The sequence below is a fragment of the Nasonia vitripennis genome, chromosome 1, assembly GCF_009193385.2.
Source record: "Nasonia vitripennis strain AsymCx chromosome 1, Nvit_psr_1.1, whole genome shotgun sequence".
NCBI lineage: Eukaryota > Metazoa > Arthropoda > Insecta > Hymenoptera > Pteromalidae > Nasonia > Nasonia vitripennis.
The window spans coordinates 8,877,027-8,889,537 of NC_045757.1; the positions used below are offsets into that span (position 1 = coordinate 8,877,027).

Below are 12,511 nucleotides of genomic sequence, written 5' to 3' on the forward strand. Positions count from 1 at the left end.
GAATTTTCAATACTTTTATTTCACAGTATGAAATACATTTTTTATATAATAGTTTAATTTTAATTTTCCATTTGAACACATAATAAGTCATTTCCATCTCTTTTTATCGTTCACTAAATCTTATTTTTTTGCAATTATCTAAAATATTAAACAGTGTAGAATGAATAAACGATGTTCGTATACCACTAACTGAAATTTATGGGCTTGATATATAAGTCAAAAAATTTATTCTTTATACTTAAACTTGATTAAGTAAAACTAAAGTTTGATCTTTTATACAGTACAATCGAACTTGAATCACGATTTTGTGAGTGTGTTAAAAAAAGATTTTTATTAAAAAATTATTTGATCAGTATCTTGAAAGCCTTCGCTCAAACAAGCCATAACAAAAGCTATTATGGATATGATATTGACATTATCATTAATTATCTAACACATATACGCAGTAGATTAGGAAGAATTATTATTACTAACAAACATAACACAAAAAATCGGTTTAGTCAAAACTTAAATACTGGCCGCTACTTGTAGTATTAATACTGTTATTTTGCACCCATATTTTTTTTTCGATTAGTTTATCTCAAGGAATAAAATCACACCAAAACATTGAGAATTTATTTTGCTTTCTTCATTAACAATAAACGATCATTTCTGTTTATATTTTTTTGTTATCATTTTTAAGACTATCTTTAAAGTGTACAAAATCTTTAAAAAAAAATTAATAATTCGATATACAGATGTTACATATAAATGAAAGCGTTATTAAAAAACCTGCAATGAGAAAAAATAACGTCATCGACGTTTTTTATATAAATTTATCACAGATCTCCAACGTGTTTAAAATTTTTTATTCTTTAATTTATGTCTTTCAATTTGTTTTTTAATACAACTATTTACATACTGAGTATAGAGTAAAACTCGGCGGAAGAGTATAAGAGAAAGCCTCTCGCTAGGACGTTTTGAATGATAGGTTTCAAAGTTCCTTTTTTTTGTCGGCGAGAAACAAAGAAGACACTTGAATACTTTACAAATATATGTACTGTTGGTGACTGCAGCGATAATCTTCTTTATTTTTCTGGGTCATTATTCATATGCATATAAACCATATTTAAGTAAGATTTCACAATATTTAAACTAAGAAAAATGATTTTGTAAATTGTACATTTTTTAATCTGTTGTTGCGTATTTGATTTATTGTAATCTATTATAGAAACAAAAATATTTGTTTTAAAAAAGCTTTATTATTTATTTAATACAATTTGAGCTAACTAATTTAATTTTGTCCTATAAGAGTATCATAATAAATAATTAGTTTTTAAGTACCGGAAAAAAATTATAACGCATTTAATTCGTTTATAAATAACTTTTCTACATTTAGGTTTAACAAATCTATGCAACAATGAAGCATTAATTTCAAAAGTATTATTTTTTCTATGATTGTAAATAGTTATCAATTCCACGCAAATATTATGACTAAGAAATGTACATTCTGCGATGTATTCTAATGCTTAGTTTAACAAAAAACCGATAAGAAACGTCTTTCTCTGTAATGTCATTTGATAATGCAACTGATGTAATATGTGACCGATTTAAAAGCAATTAAAGACATAGCTCAAATGATTTTTTGTTTGTTAAAAATAATACAAACTCTACTATAATATATGTTAAAACGATTTTCAGACGAATTTTTTCCTTTTCAATAAGTTGAAAGATAGATCAAATTTGGTTATTTTTTGCACATTATAGTGTAAAAAATAAAATGATTTTCAATTTTTGCCACTATTTACTAAAGCAGTTTTAGTTAGAATAACGTATAAAATCGCAAAAATATTTTTCGATTCCTTGCCATCGACAGCGTAGAACACGACTGCGAAAAAATCTTTTTTTCACAATCAAGTCCTTTGACAATCTTCTTTATTTTTCTTTTCACATCGTTAAAGTCTAAAATCAAAACTAGTATAAGCATCTATAATTGCATGCCTATATGATGACGATAAATCGAATCGCTAACTTTTATTTGTGTAAAAAAGATCGACTACTACAAACGCTTGTAAAGACCGCTATATGCTTTTAAACAAATAACAAGTTATTTAGTTAATTAGAAATGCTTTTAGCGGACCATTATTTAACGTATTTCGCACTGAACGAGCGGGACAATATTGTGGTTACAAATTAACGAGGCTCCAAGTATAGAAACATAGAAAGTTTGCAACATGGAACATCGACTGAAACAAAATTTTCGTGACTGAAAATAGTACCAAATCTATTTTCTTGCTATGGTCAAATATTGGCAGTGCATAATTATGTATCTAAATACAAAAGACATTTTCGATACAATAATTTGATTATTTTATTATTTTATACCTGAGTATGTATATTAAGTTTTCATAATCTTTATTATTCCATTAAATATTTTTTCCCGTATTTATCTAAATTTGATATGAAACGAATAAAAATTCGTCATCTTAAACGTAATCTATTTAGACCAAGCGTAAAATGATTACTAAACAAATAGTATATGAACTGCCACCCATAAATTTTTTACAACTAAAAGCCATCTCTTTTCTCGTCCTCACGAAGCCTCGTCAATCCACGACCACGATTCCGATCTCACGTCTTTTCACCGAAACCACATCTCAACAACAATCTTCTTTGCTCTTATTTCTAGATCCGACTTCAACACAGACAGGTCGTATTAGGAATATTTATAGCGTCTCTGCATCCACTCGTTGGCGGATTTCTACCACCGCCACCACCAGCAGCATCGTCATCGTCGTTCCTATCTCTGTCCCAAGAGTTATGATGATAAGACTTTGAGGATCTTCTCCGCTGAGAGCTCTTTAATATTTGACGATTTCTGCGCTCATCTGCAAACTTTCTCCTGTCCTGCTCGATAAATTCTTGCAGATTCTGGCTAATCATAGAGAAATCGGGAGCGTCCTCTTCATCTTCTTCACCGGTACATTTTTTGTAGAAGAGAATGTAGGGCGTATCAGGTGGTTCAAGACGTTTGAAGTCTTCAATCGTCGTTTGGGCAACGTAACTGTCGTTGAACAAGTACCAGTTGTTCTTGGCATCGCAGGCGTAAGTTATATAGTGACCATAGTCCAAACTGTATCCTGAATGCACCACAGCCGCGTACAGCTGGTACGTCTCGTTGTTCTGATCAAGGACTGGCAACTGGATCGTCTCGTTGTAGATAACTTTGCGACTCAATTTTGTTCTCAATCTACTTTCGGAGTCATACCTAAAAATATAAATCAATGATAAATATAAAAATGATCTACAAAAAATAAAACAAATCAAAAGCCAGAAGAAAGCGCATACCTAAAGTGTTTCAACGTAAGAATGAGATGCGATGGCGCCTGAACGATCTTAATGCTCCTCTGTGCATCGCAGAGGCCTGCACATTTGTCGCATCTGTATTTATTATCACCCGTGAGCGTCTCGGGCATGAAATAATTGAGCTTTATAAGATCCTGCACCGTCACAGTCTCAGATGGCTCGAGATTTTCGAAGAAGCACAACTGTAGGTCTCTGAAGCGATCCGTGTTGTGGCTCTCGGTGTCACACTGCAAACACTGGTAGCTGACTTTAAGCTCACCGCCAAAGACCCGGTGCACAAGAGAAGACAACGCCGGGCTACCAGTACCAGCCGGTGACGAGGCTGATGAAGAGGAACTTGAATCCTCACCACCAACTGACTGAATGCCGCTGTCCGTCGAGTCGGAGTGTGAATCCGACAAGCCATTCTGTGTCTGTGCCAACTCCTCACCTAAAACAATGGACGTTAATACGGGGTTAGAGGAAAATCAAATGTGGCGCGCATTGGTTTTATTTTTGGAAAATGAGTCAGTAGTAAGTTTTTCGTGCGATTTGCGCGCTGTTAACAAGCTCGAAAGAAGAAGGAAAACGTAGTGAGCATTTTCACTTTTCTTTCGCATACAAGCTATGAAATTAAATGTGCATAAAAATATTAGCAAATCAAATAAAAATGATCTCAAAGGTTAGCGGAACAAACCTTGACTTTCGAATTTATGATAGCTCACAACTGTTAAATCTTAATACAAATCAAACAATAGAGAATACTAAGCAGGACTTTATGCTGGCTTGATTTTACAAAGCTTGTTAACCTTGAGTGAAATCAGCTAAGGATTGTGTTTTCCTTTGCAAAGAAGCACCTTCACTTAAATTCTCTTCTGTTGTCCATCGTGTCATATTACCCGACTTGCCATCCTCGTTCAATGGTGAATTTAAGGATGGAGAATCTTCTTCCACTACAACCATTTCCTTGTCCTCAACCTTTGTTTTGATAATAGTTTGGTCATTGTTACTGATTTGCGTGAGTGCAGACTTTTCCTGCTCGTACATGACATCCAACAAATGACTGAAATTAAATGAACATTTGAGAATTCGTTAGATTTCGAGTTTTTGAATAAAAAGAAAGACAACAAGTGTGTATACTAACCAGAGAAACTCTGAACTATCTTGCTGCTGTCCTGGCATAAAGTAAGATGGTCTAGATACATGTAATATTTCTGTAGGAGCTAACGAGGTTCTTGTAGAATACTTCAGTAGTGCAAATAGATTCTGCAAATTTTTTAAAACTGCTTGTTCGGCCAAATCATTGGTAGTTTTGTAAAGCAATACTTCGCGACAGAATTGCCTAGTCATTGCAAGGGCTTGTAAAACACTGTTCATATAGCAAGTGTTGCCAAGATTCACTAGACCAACCTTGCCAGTGTCTATTAGACCAACACCACTGCTTGTACTGGGATAAGAAACTTCCATTTCTTCACTTTCTTCAGGAATGTGGGAGGTGACACTTGGATTAGTTTCTTTTTGAATCATCATATATATTTTTTCCAATGACTCACACTTGGGACAAGATGTTCCAAGATGTACTTTAAAGCGTTTTGAAACTACATTTAAAATCTTGACAATTACAGAACATTTTTCCACAATTTTGTCCTCAGGGAAACTGTTAGATGTATTATAAGATCCTAGAAACTTGTCCACAAAAGACTGGAAATAGGTGATCATCATATGATATAATTGTTGTGACCTTATTATTATCAACAATTGGAAAATAATATTCTCATGATTATTAATATTATAAAATTGCTCCAGTCTCAAAAATTTTGGAAATATTACTGGTAGGGAGTCTTCTGCCAATTCTGCAAGGATCCGACATCTATTATTATTATCCAAACCTCCGACGAATAAACACAACCACATACTCAAGTAGTCCATGTAATTAGGATGTTCAACAGTCCATTGACACATAATATTCAACATGTGGATAATTTTACGTTCATTTGTGAATTCATTGATTATTTTTTTAACAGCCACATCCATGTGCTGTTTCCACAACTGTTCTGGAACTATCTGGAGTACAATAATTAAATAGAAACTTGGTGGCTCCGGTCTGTCATCTTTCAAAAAAATTTCACAAAATTTAATAAAACAAGCAAGTGAAATATTTTCCTGACTGCTGGATTTGCTTGTGCAAAGCATCTTTAGGAAGTCGAATATCTTATCGATGGTTTTGTTTTCTACATTTTTATGCACATCCATCCATGACAGAACTTCAACAATTGATTTGCACAAATTTGCATGATTGTTGTGTGTTGGTAGAAATTTTTTCTGATTGTCCCTCAATACTTGTATGATTTCTACCAATGCTGATTCATGCTAAAAATTAAAAAAGAAAAGTTTGGATTAAAATTAACAAATTTGGTAATTTTGCTACTCAAACTAATGGAAAAACTTTGTAAACACTCTAACATTAGCTCAAGTGAGCTTAGTCAAGATCTATTTATAGTTTTGTTAAATGATTGAGAATTGAAAAGATAACTCAGCCTCTAGTTGAAGCTTTGTATATGCTCTTTTGAAAAATATCAGAGGCATAAAAACTAAAAACAATTGTTAAAACCTTAATTTGATAATATAGAACAAAGAATTAGACATAAAGGCTCACCTGAAAGTCTTGAGCAGAGTTTGTCAAGAAATGTGCAATGTCATCGGAAATAGGATTCCGCGAATTGCTGGGAAATGGAAACTTGGAGAACCACTCAAACACATAGGGCATGTATTGGACGTTCCTGATCGGAGTCATGGTCAATATGGACCTGAGGTTTTTGTCGTAGTTTCTAGTGAAGTCGTACATGGAACTCTTGCTCCCCGACTCGCAGTTCTCCATCTCATCCAACCTCTCCTGCATATATTTGGCCTCCCGATCATCCTGCGTTTGGACAATTGTCCTCAGGCACTTGACATACTCAGGCTCAACTTCCTCTTTGTCCAACATCTTGACTATTCTCTGTTTTTCTCCCGAACAATGAAGATCACAACATTCACATTCGCGTCTGTATAAGTGTAGGTACGCGCTGTTTCCTTCTCAAGACAATCCCAAGACGACTGTCAGGTCAGCGACGCACTGAGTATATTGTGCGTTAAAGCCTCAACAGCCATCTAGCTAGTAAGTAGACATAGCCAGCCTCGACCGAAAAGTTGGGAGTTCATTGACGCCTGAAGCGATGCCTGCAGCCCTATGCTATACCTATAAGCACGCTCAGACGACGACGGCTCCCATATTGCGAAAGACACTTGGCTTCTCTCTCTTTCTCTCTCTTCCAATGCTTCTGTCCGCATTCACATCCTCCACTGCAACACACTGCGTACACTGCTGCGCCGATAGTTGATCCTTCGCTTGCTCTCTGACTTATTAGATAAGTGCGAAGGAGCTTCGCCTCGGGGGACGACGGCTTGTCACGTTACTCACTTTATTGCTTGTGTAGGACGTCGTAGGCATATATAGCTGTAACCTCAATGCGCGGAGGGGATGACTGAAGGCGCCCCCGAGACTCTCTCCTCGCCTCGAGAGTGAGAGAGACAGACTACACTTATGATGTTTCAGTCGCAAGACTATGGACACTAGTGTATTACGGTGTGTACGGGCAAATGACGCACTTTCCGATAGTCCGATCCGACCAACAGCTATAGCTGGCTTTTTTGTGCTGTGTAACATACACTGCGCGCTGCCGACGACGCTGGTATAGGGAACTGTTCGCACGCACTGATGACTGATCGTAACCGACTGCGGGATGAGATGAGATTCTTGAATTGATACGCCGCGGTCTATGCCGTTTCATATAGACGCAAGACACAGTTTCCTTGGGACGAGGAGCAGGGAAAATTATGTAGAGTGCACGATCTCTTTTTCTAGCGGTCTTCTGCTTTTTTCATCGTCGAATCAACGTTTTTGATTGGTTGGCTTTATAAATGTTTGCAATTAATTTATGGACAGAGAAAAACAGCGGAAAAAACTTGAAATTTTTTTATCTTCGAAAATTAATTATCTGCGCGAATAAGAGAATTCAACTTTACAATTTTTCTGTTATTCATCAACGGAAGAAAATTAACAAACGCTGTGCATCGATCTGATTTTGAGGTTATTCGCAAAAGCACAACTTAATAATAAGATAGTGCTCCAAATTCTGGTTTTCAAACAGAACACGAATCAAAAACTTCAAACCAGCTATAACCCGCGACTTCGCGCGCGCCGGCGCAGACGCTCTACAGCAGAGCAGCCGTCCGGAAACCAGCGTTTTCGGAACGGTCTGTAGAAGTATCTGGAAAATCCTAGCCAGTATTGCTCGGGTCGTGCGTCGCACCTCGTACCAAACGAATCCCGGCGAACGTAGAAAGTTTCGTTTACAAACACGCGCATCATCGTCATCAGCAGAGCGGCTGAGAAAAATTTTCCTTCCTCCGCGCACATACGAGAATAAAAAATTAATCATGTCTGACTGGGACACGGCACCGATTACCCTGCGGAAGCGAATCCCCAAGGCATCTGCCATGAAATCGGAGCAGGTAACGATCGCTGGCCACTCTAATTCTCCGGGAGAGAAACTCGTAGGCCCTCGTGGTGTTGGCCATTTTTGGCCTGGATCCGGGATTGATCGCGCGTACAGCTATGCGATGTGCTTGTTAACGTGATGCAATTTCTTGCTTTCAGGCGGTCAACGCTGCGCGCCGGCAAGGAGTCGCCGTCGAGACCCAGGCCAAGTGTAAGTGCGACTTTTCAAGTGGAGGAGAGAAAGAGCGAGAGACTTAATGCAGGCGGTCTAGTTTTTTTTACCCGACTTCAGGCGGCGTGTAAACATGTTTACGTGTCGGAGACGTGCAGAGCCTCTTGCTCCGGAGTCCGGAGGCTGTTCGACACTGTACTCGCGAGCGATGCGTTGTATTTTAATGAGAGATGGCATATAGGACTGTTTTAATGCTGTCGCGCTAACGAATAGCATATGTGGATTTTGCGCGGTTGATAAGATTAGGAGGGAAATTGGGAAGCGGGGTCTTGCCTTTGGAGGCCTTTCGGAGATCTCTAATAGCTTTTGGTAGTTTGAAGCTACTGCTTAGAGATGTATGATATGAAATAATTATGTAATGCTAGGTTGAGTATGCGACACTACTTTTCATTAATGTATATGTAGAGGAGTAAACGCTTGTTCTATTTCTAAACTTGCATTGTAACAAGATTGAGGTTTGGTGATTCACACATGTTTATTTTATACTCCTGACAATCTTCGTACTTTTCCCTTATGATTAATTTAAAATAGCAGCATTGTGTTGATATCGATCAGTTGATTTAATCACTTGAGCGATTTATCTTGGCTACAGATGATATTTTCAAAGATATGTGTAAACTTAGCTGAGTTTTTGTATGTTAATACATTTCCCATTGTCAGTGTTGACCTGCACATTTATGCAAGAGTTTTAAATATTTAAAAATATATTTTTGCTTTAAATGATAATAAATTTTTTATTTGCTCTACAAACTTGAATCAATAAGATAAGAGTGGTGATTAAAAACTTTTCATTTTCACAATTCACCTTGTGCACTGTTAGCATTTTCATATTTTAGAAATAAGTCCCAATATTATATTGTTTTAAAATTTGCACAAAAAGACTACACATTCTAAAAGAAAAAATTTTTATTCACTGCATTCTACAGAAACCTTGCATTCTGAAAATTTTCTGTAGACGTAAAGTGTAATATAATCTTATGTATGATGCAATAATAAATGCTCCAATAAATGGCTGAAACAAAGTAACTTGAGAATAGTATAGTCAGCAATATAGATAATAATTTATTGCTTGTCATTATAGAAGCTATCTTCTGTGTGGCTAAATATTAAGAAATAAAAAATTTATGAAATATTTATGGTGGATCAATAACTTACAGGGGGAGGAGGAGCAAATAGGCAGCATGTGACTACCAAAAACACAGCAAAATTAGACCGTGAGACAGAAGAATTAAAGCATGAAACAGTTCCACTTGATCTTGGAAAACTTATTCAGCAAGGAAGACAAGCCAAAGGAATGTCTCAGAAGGATCTTGCAACAGTAACGAATTTAGATTGATTTCAAACAAACATAAAACGAAAAAGCAACATTTTTTCAAATTATTTTTTGTTATCATTCTAGAAAGTCAATGAGAAAACACAAGTGATCAATGATTATGAAGCTGGACGAGGTATCCCCAACCAAATGGTAATTGGAAAAATTGAAAAAATACTCGGAATGAAGCTGCGAGGAAAAGATCGCGGTCAGCCCCTGCCGCCACCAGGAGCAAAGAAATAAATATCGGATAAAAATTAAAAAAAAAAAATCAAAAAATTAAAAAAAAAATTCTGTCCTTTCAATTGTTTCCATGAAACAGTCATACGTGAGAAAATAGTACATCATTAACGCAATCTCTGTTTTTCTTTTTTGTTGTTTTGATATGCATAATATAGGTTATCTTATTACGTTTGTGTATGAAAATTAAAAGTAAGATATATTAGATATAGCTCGTTATCGAGTGTTAGTCGTCGATGGATAGGATTCCTATTTAAAAAATCGTGTCCTGCACATCCACTCAGATTACCGACTGATTCATGACTGCGAATTGGTGAGGATCATTATAATTTGTAAGGATCATGCGATAATAAAATCTAATAACTTAAGTTACTTAAAACTAATTCAGTTTACATTCATTTGCTATTGATCCTTGAAATGCCTCATTCAGTTAATTAAAATTTGCAATAGAGTTCATTGTTTGGTATGAATTTAAATAAGTAGCATGGATGATTATTCTAATTGCTGGTACTTCTCAAGTATATTAAAGAAAAAAACTTATATTTCAGTATAAAGTACAATTCATTTAGTTGAAAACAGGCTTGCTGTACAAAAAGAGCTATTGAATAGAATTAATCTCTCCTCAAATCGAAAGTCTCGTCTACAATGCCATCCTTAGTAATAATTTTAATATTAATTCCATCACCAGTGTAAATGTCTCTTTCAGCAGCAGAGATGAACACATCTTTCACAATAGACAAAGCCTTTTCCTTGGTCAATGGAATTTTTTCTACATTTTCTTGATTGAGATAGCCAACCTAAAATAATTTTAAAACCAATTAATTATTGTCAACAGTGTCTTCCAAAATAATACTTTTATGTCACAACAAAATTACCTGATTATCCAACAACGGTTGCAGCAATGCTCCAGCAGATCCACCTGCTACATAAGTATTCTTTTCGCAGTGGCCAACTGGGTCATATCTGTAAATAACACCCTTGCCTTCTTCATCCAAACCAGCCAAGATGTTATTGATGTAGTAAGGGAAAAATCTTTTGTAGTACAGCATTGTTGAGAGCATTTGTGCAGCTGCCGGAGTGGACATGGTTTTGTGGTGCTCATGCTTGTACATCTGCGATTGACGAAGATTATTCGTTAAAAATGATTAGATTTTCATCTTTGAAATTGACAAGTATTTTCTTAGATTATGCTATACCTGCATGCGAGCAGCCATCACTCTAGTAAGGGTTAGAATGTCGCACCAACATCCTGAGCAACCCAAGACTGATGTCTCCGAAAGGGTGAACAGTTTCTGTTGTTTACGCGTGTAAATGGAGAAACCAGCGCTGAGACGTGAGTCAGCTGCTATTAAACTGAAGTCATCTCCTGCAAGAGCTACGACAGATCTGAAAAACGCAAGATTCGATTGGTAAGTGTGTAACAGAATGAGTACACTTCTTTGGGAGAATCAAGTATAAAACGGTATAACATGAATATCATGCGAATTTAATCAAACTACTTTATTGCGAAAAATCGAGCCAAATTGTTCGTGATTATTGAAATTCCGGCTCTCGTCTAGGTTAGGTCAAAGAGATTACCCTCCGTTGTCGGCGTATGGACTGAAATGCTGCTGTCTGGGAACTTGAGTATCGTAATCGGGCAAGTTCCTTGAAGGATCTCTTTCGACGAGTGCCATTTTAACGCTGATAGCTTGGAAAAGTGATGTTAAACAAGCTCTTTTGCAGGTTGTGGATGACAGTACACTTTTCCGGCGAAACCAATTCTATCAACCACACGAACGTTAACGTACACAAACGGTGCGCATTTGACTTCAGGTCACGCCGAGTGGCGGGAATCGGGTAATTTTTCAAACTCTGGCAGTTTACATGTAAAATGTTGACAATAATTCCATTAGCATCAACTCTAAACTTCTAATAGCTTTTTTTTCTAATTTTTTCTAAAAGTTTTTCCATGTACATAGCACTTTTCTAAATAACTAGGACTTTAAGTGGACATAAAGGTAGTTAGAACGAGTTGGGTGTTTTACCGCTTGCTTCATATATGTTTAGCTTTTACACGTGTATACGACTTGAGTACTTCCCGTTCGTAGCAATAAAATGTAAAATTTACAGCCTCATGCTATATTCAAACGATCTAATTTTCAAATAAATTCAAGTATAATGGTTAATTTAATCTTTAGTTTGTTTATAAAATTGCACACAGCAGCTTACACTAAAACAAGAACGTAAGATTAAAGAGCAAGGTTTAGGACGACGATGACAGCTCGTTACAACTTCACGCCCTTATAGATAGAAAAGAGCTGCATATGCTTTACTTTAAGGGCTTCGAGCTTAATGCGCGCGAGTAAAACGCTCAATTTCATAACTCGCATTACATAATTAAATACTATATACTAACACTCGTCTAGCAGTAGTAACAGATCCAATCCGTCAGAGCCAACTGCCCATCATCATATCATCATATCCCAAACAAAGAAAGTTCGAATATCAGCGCGCCGACCCGTCCGCGCAAAATCGAACCTCCTCCCTGCACCCTCCTCGGCGTATCATCGTCGATTCGTCGGCAGCACACCTCTCTACACGCCAGAGCTATAGGGTGGCCTTATACACTGACACCTACATGTATAGATCTTGCAACTCAATGCAGCCAGCTCTCGGTGTCCGACACACGCATATCAGCAGGCAGGTCGGTGCGCGCGCGAGCAAAATCAATATCGCGCCTCCCACCAGCAGAAAGAGAGTACAGAGAGTGTATATAGTGTACAGTGAGCCCGCACGCGTATATACAGTGCAGACAGCGGGCAGTGTTAACGTCGAAATCGAAGCGGTCTCTGCCTCCCTCTCTCTCTCCCTCTCTCTCAGT

At 36.8% G+C, this 12,511-nt stretch overlaps 3 protein-coding genes across 5 annotated transcripts; 1 reads left to right on the plus strand and 2 right to left on the minus strand.

The window, feature by feature from the left end:
* Window positions 1-312: 312 nt before the first annotated feature.
* Window positions 313-7,151, minus strand: LOC100121065 (ubiquitin carboxyl-terminal hydrolase 35). 3 transcript variants are annotated; one of them, XM_003425000.5, is made up of 5 exons: window positions 5,981-7,151; window positions 4,469-5,694; window positions 4,224-4,387; window positions 3,328-3,775; window positions 313-3,247 (listed from the first exon to the last, which is right to left on the minus strand). In XM_003425000.5, the coding sequence occupies exons 1-5, from the start codon at window positions 6,308-6,310 to the stop codon at window positions 2,677-2,679; spliced, it is 2,739 nt and encodes a 912-aa protein (XP_003425048.1). In that variant the 5' UTR covers window positions 6,311-7,151; the 3' UTR covers window positions 313-2,676. The 3 variants fall into 3 exon arrangements, with proteins under 3 accessions (XP_003425048.1, XP_001604649.2, XP_003425049.1); XM_001604599.6 differs by having other exon boundaries at window positions 4,134-4,387; XM_003425001.5 differs by having other exon boundaries at window positions 4,182-4,387; window positions 5,981-7,114.
* A 94-nt stretch (window positions 7,152-7,245) lies between these two features.
* LOC100116799 (endothelial differentiation-related factor 1 homolog) lies at window positions 7,246-10,031 on the plus strand. Its single transcript, XM_001605477.6, has 4 exons — window positions 7,246-7,878; window positions 8,024-8,075; window positions 9,254-9,414; window positions 9,496-10,031. The coding sequence occupies exons 1-4, from the start codon at window positions 7,804-7,806 to the stop codon at window positions 9,649-9,651; spliced, it is 444 nt and encodes a 147-aa protein (XP_001605527.1). The 5' UTR covers window positions 7,246-7,803; the 3' UTR covers window positions 9,652-10,031.
* A 136-nt stretch (window positions 10,032-10,167) lies between these two features.
* On the minus strand, window positions 10,168-12,317 carry LOC100121041 (proteasome subunit beta type-1). Its single transcript, XM_001605443.6, has 4 exons — window positions 11,227-12,317; window positions 10,845-11,034; window positions 10,524-10,760; window positions 10,168-10,445 (listed from the first exon to the last, which is right to left on the minus strand). Exons 1-4 carry the CDS (start codon window positions 11,322-11,324, stop codon window positions 10,260-10,262), a joined length of 711 nt encoding a protein of 236 aa, XP_001605493.1. The 5' UTR covers window positions 11,325-12,317; the 3' UTR covers window positions 10,168-10,259.
* Window positions 12,318-12,511: the final 194 nt, after the last annotated feature.

Bases quoted from the DNA above. Each gene is read 5' to 3' on its own strand.
- LOC100121065 (XM_001604599.6), bottom strand. From the start codon at position 6,310: ATGTTGGACAAAGAGGAAGTTGAGCCTGAGTATGTCAAGTGCCTGAGG. The intron at 4,388-4,468 runs GTTAGTATACAC...ATTTAATTTCAG, and splicing joins GATAGTTCAGAGTTTCTCTG to TCATTTGTTGGATGTCATGT. The intron at 3,776-4,133 runs GTTAACAAGCTT...CCATTGTTTTAG, and splicing joins CTTAGCTGATTTCACTCAAG to GTGAGGAGTTGGCACAGACA.
- LOC100116799 (XM_001605477.6), top strand. From the start codon at position 7,804: ATGTCTGACTGGGACACGGCACCGATTACCCTGCGGAAGCGAATCCCC. The intron at 7,879-8,023 runs GTAACGATCGCT...TCTTGCTTTCAG, and splicing joins CTGCCATGAAATCGGAGCAG to GCGGTCAACGCTGCGCGCCG. The intron at 8,076-9,253 runs GTAAGTGCGACT...AATAACTTACAG, and splicing joins CGTCGAGACCCAGGCCAAGT to GGGGAGGAGGAGCAAATAGG.
- LOC100121041 (XM_001605443.6), bottom strand. From the start codon at position 11,324: ATGGCACTCGTCGAAAGAGATCCTTCAAGGAACTTGCCCGATTACGAT. The intron at 11,035-11,226 runs GTAATCTCTTTG...TGCGTTTTTCAG, and splicing joins CCATACGCCGACAACGGAGG to ATCTGTCGTAGCTCTTGCAG. The intron at 10,761-10,844 runs GTATAGCATAAT...CGTCAATCGCAG, and splicing joins TGATGGCTGCTCGCATGCAG to ATGTACAAGCATGAGCACCA.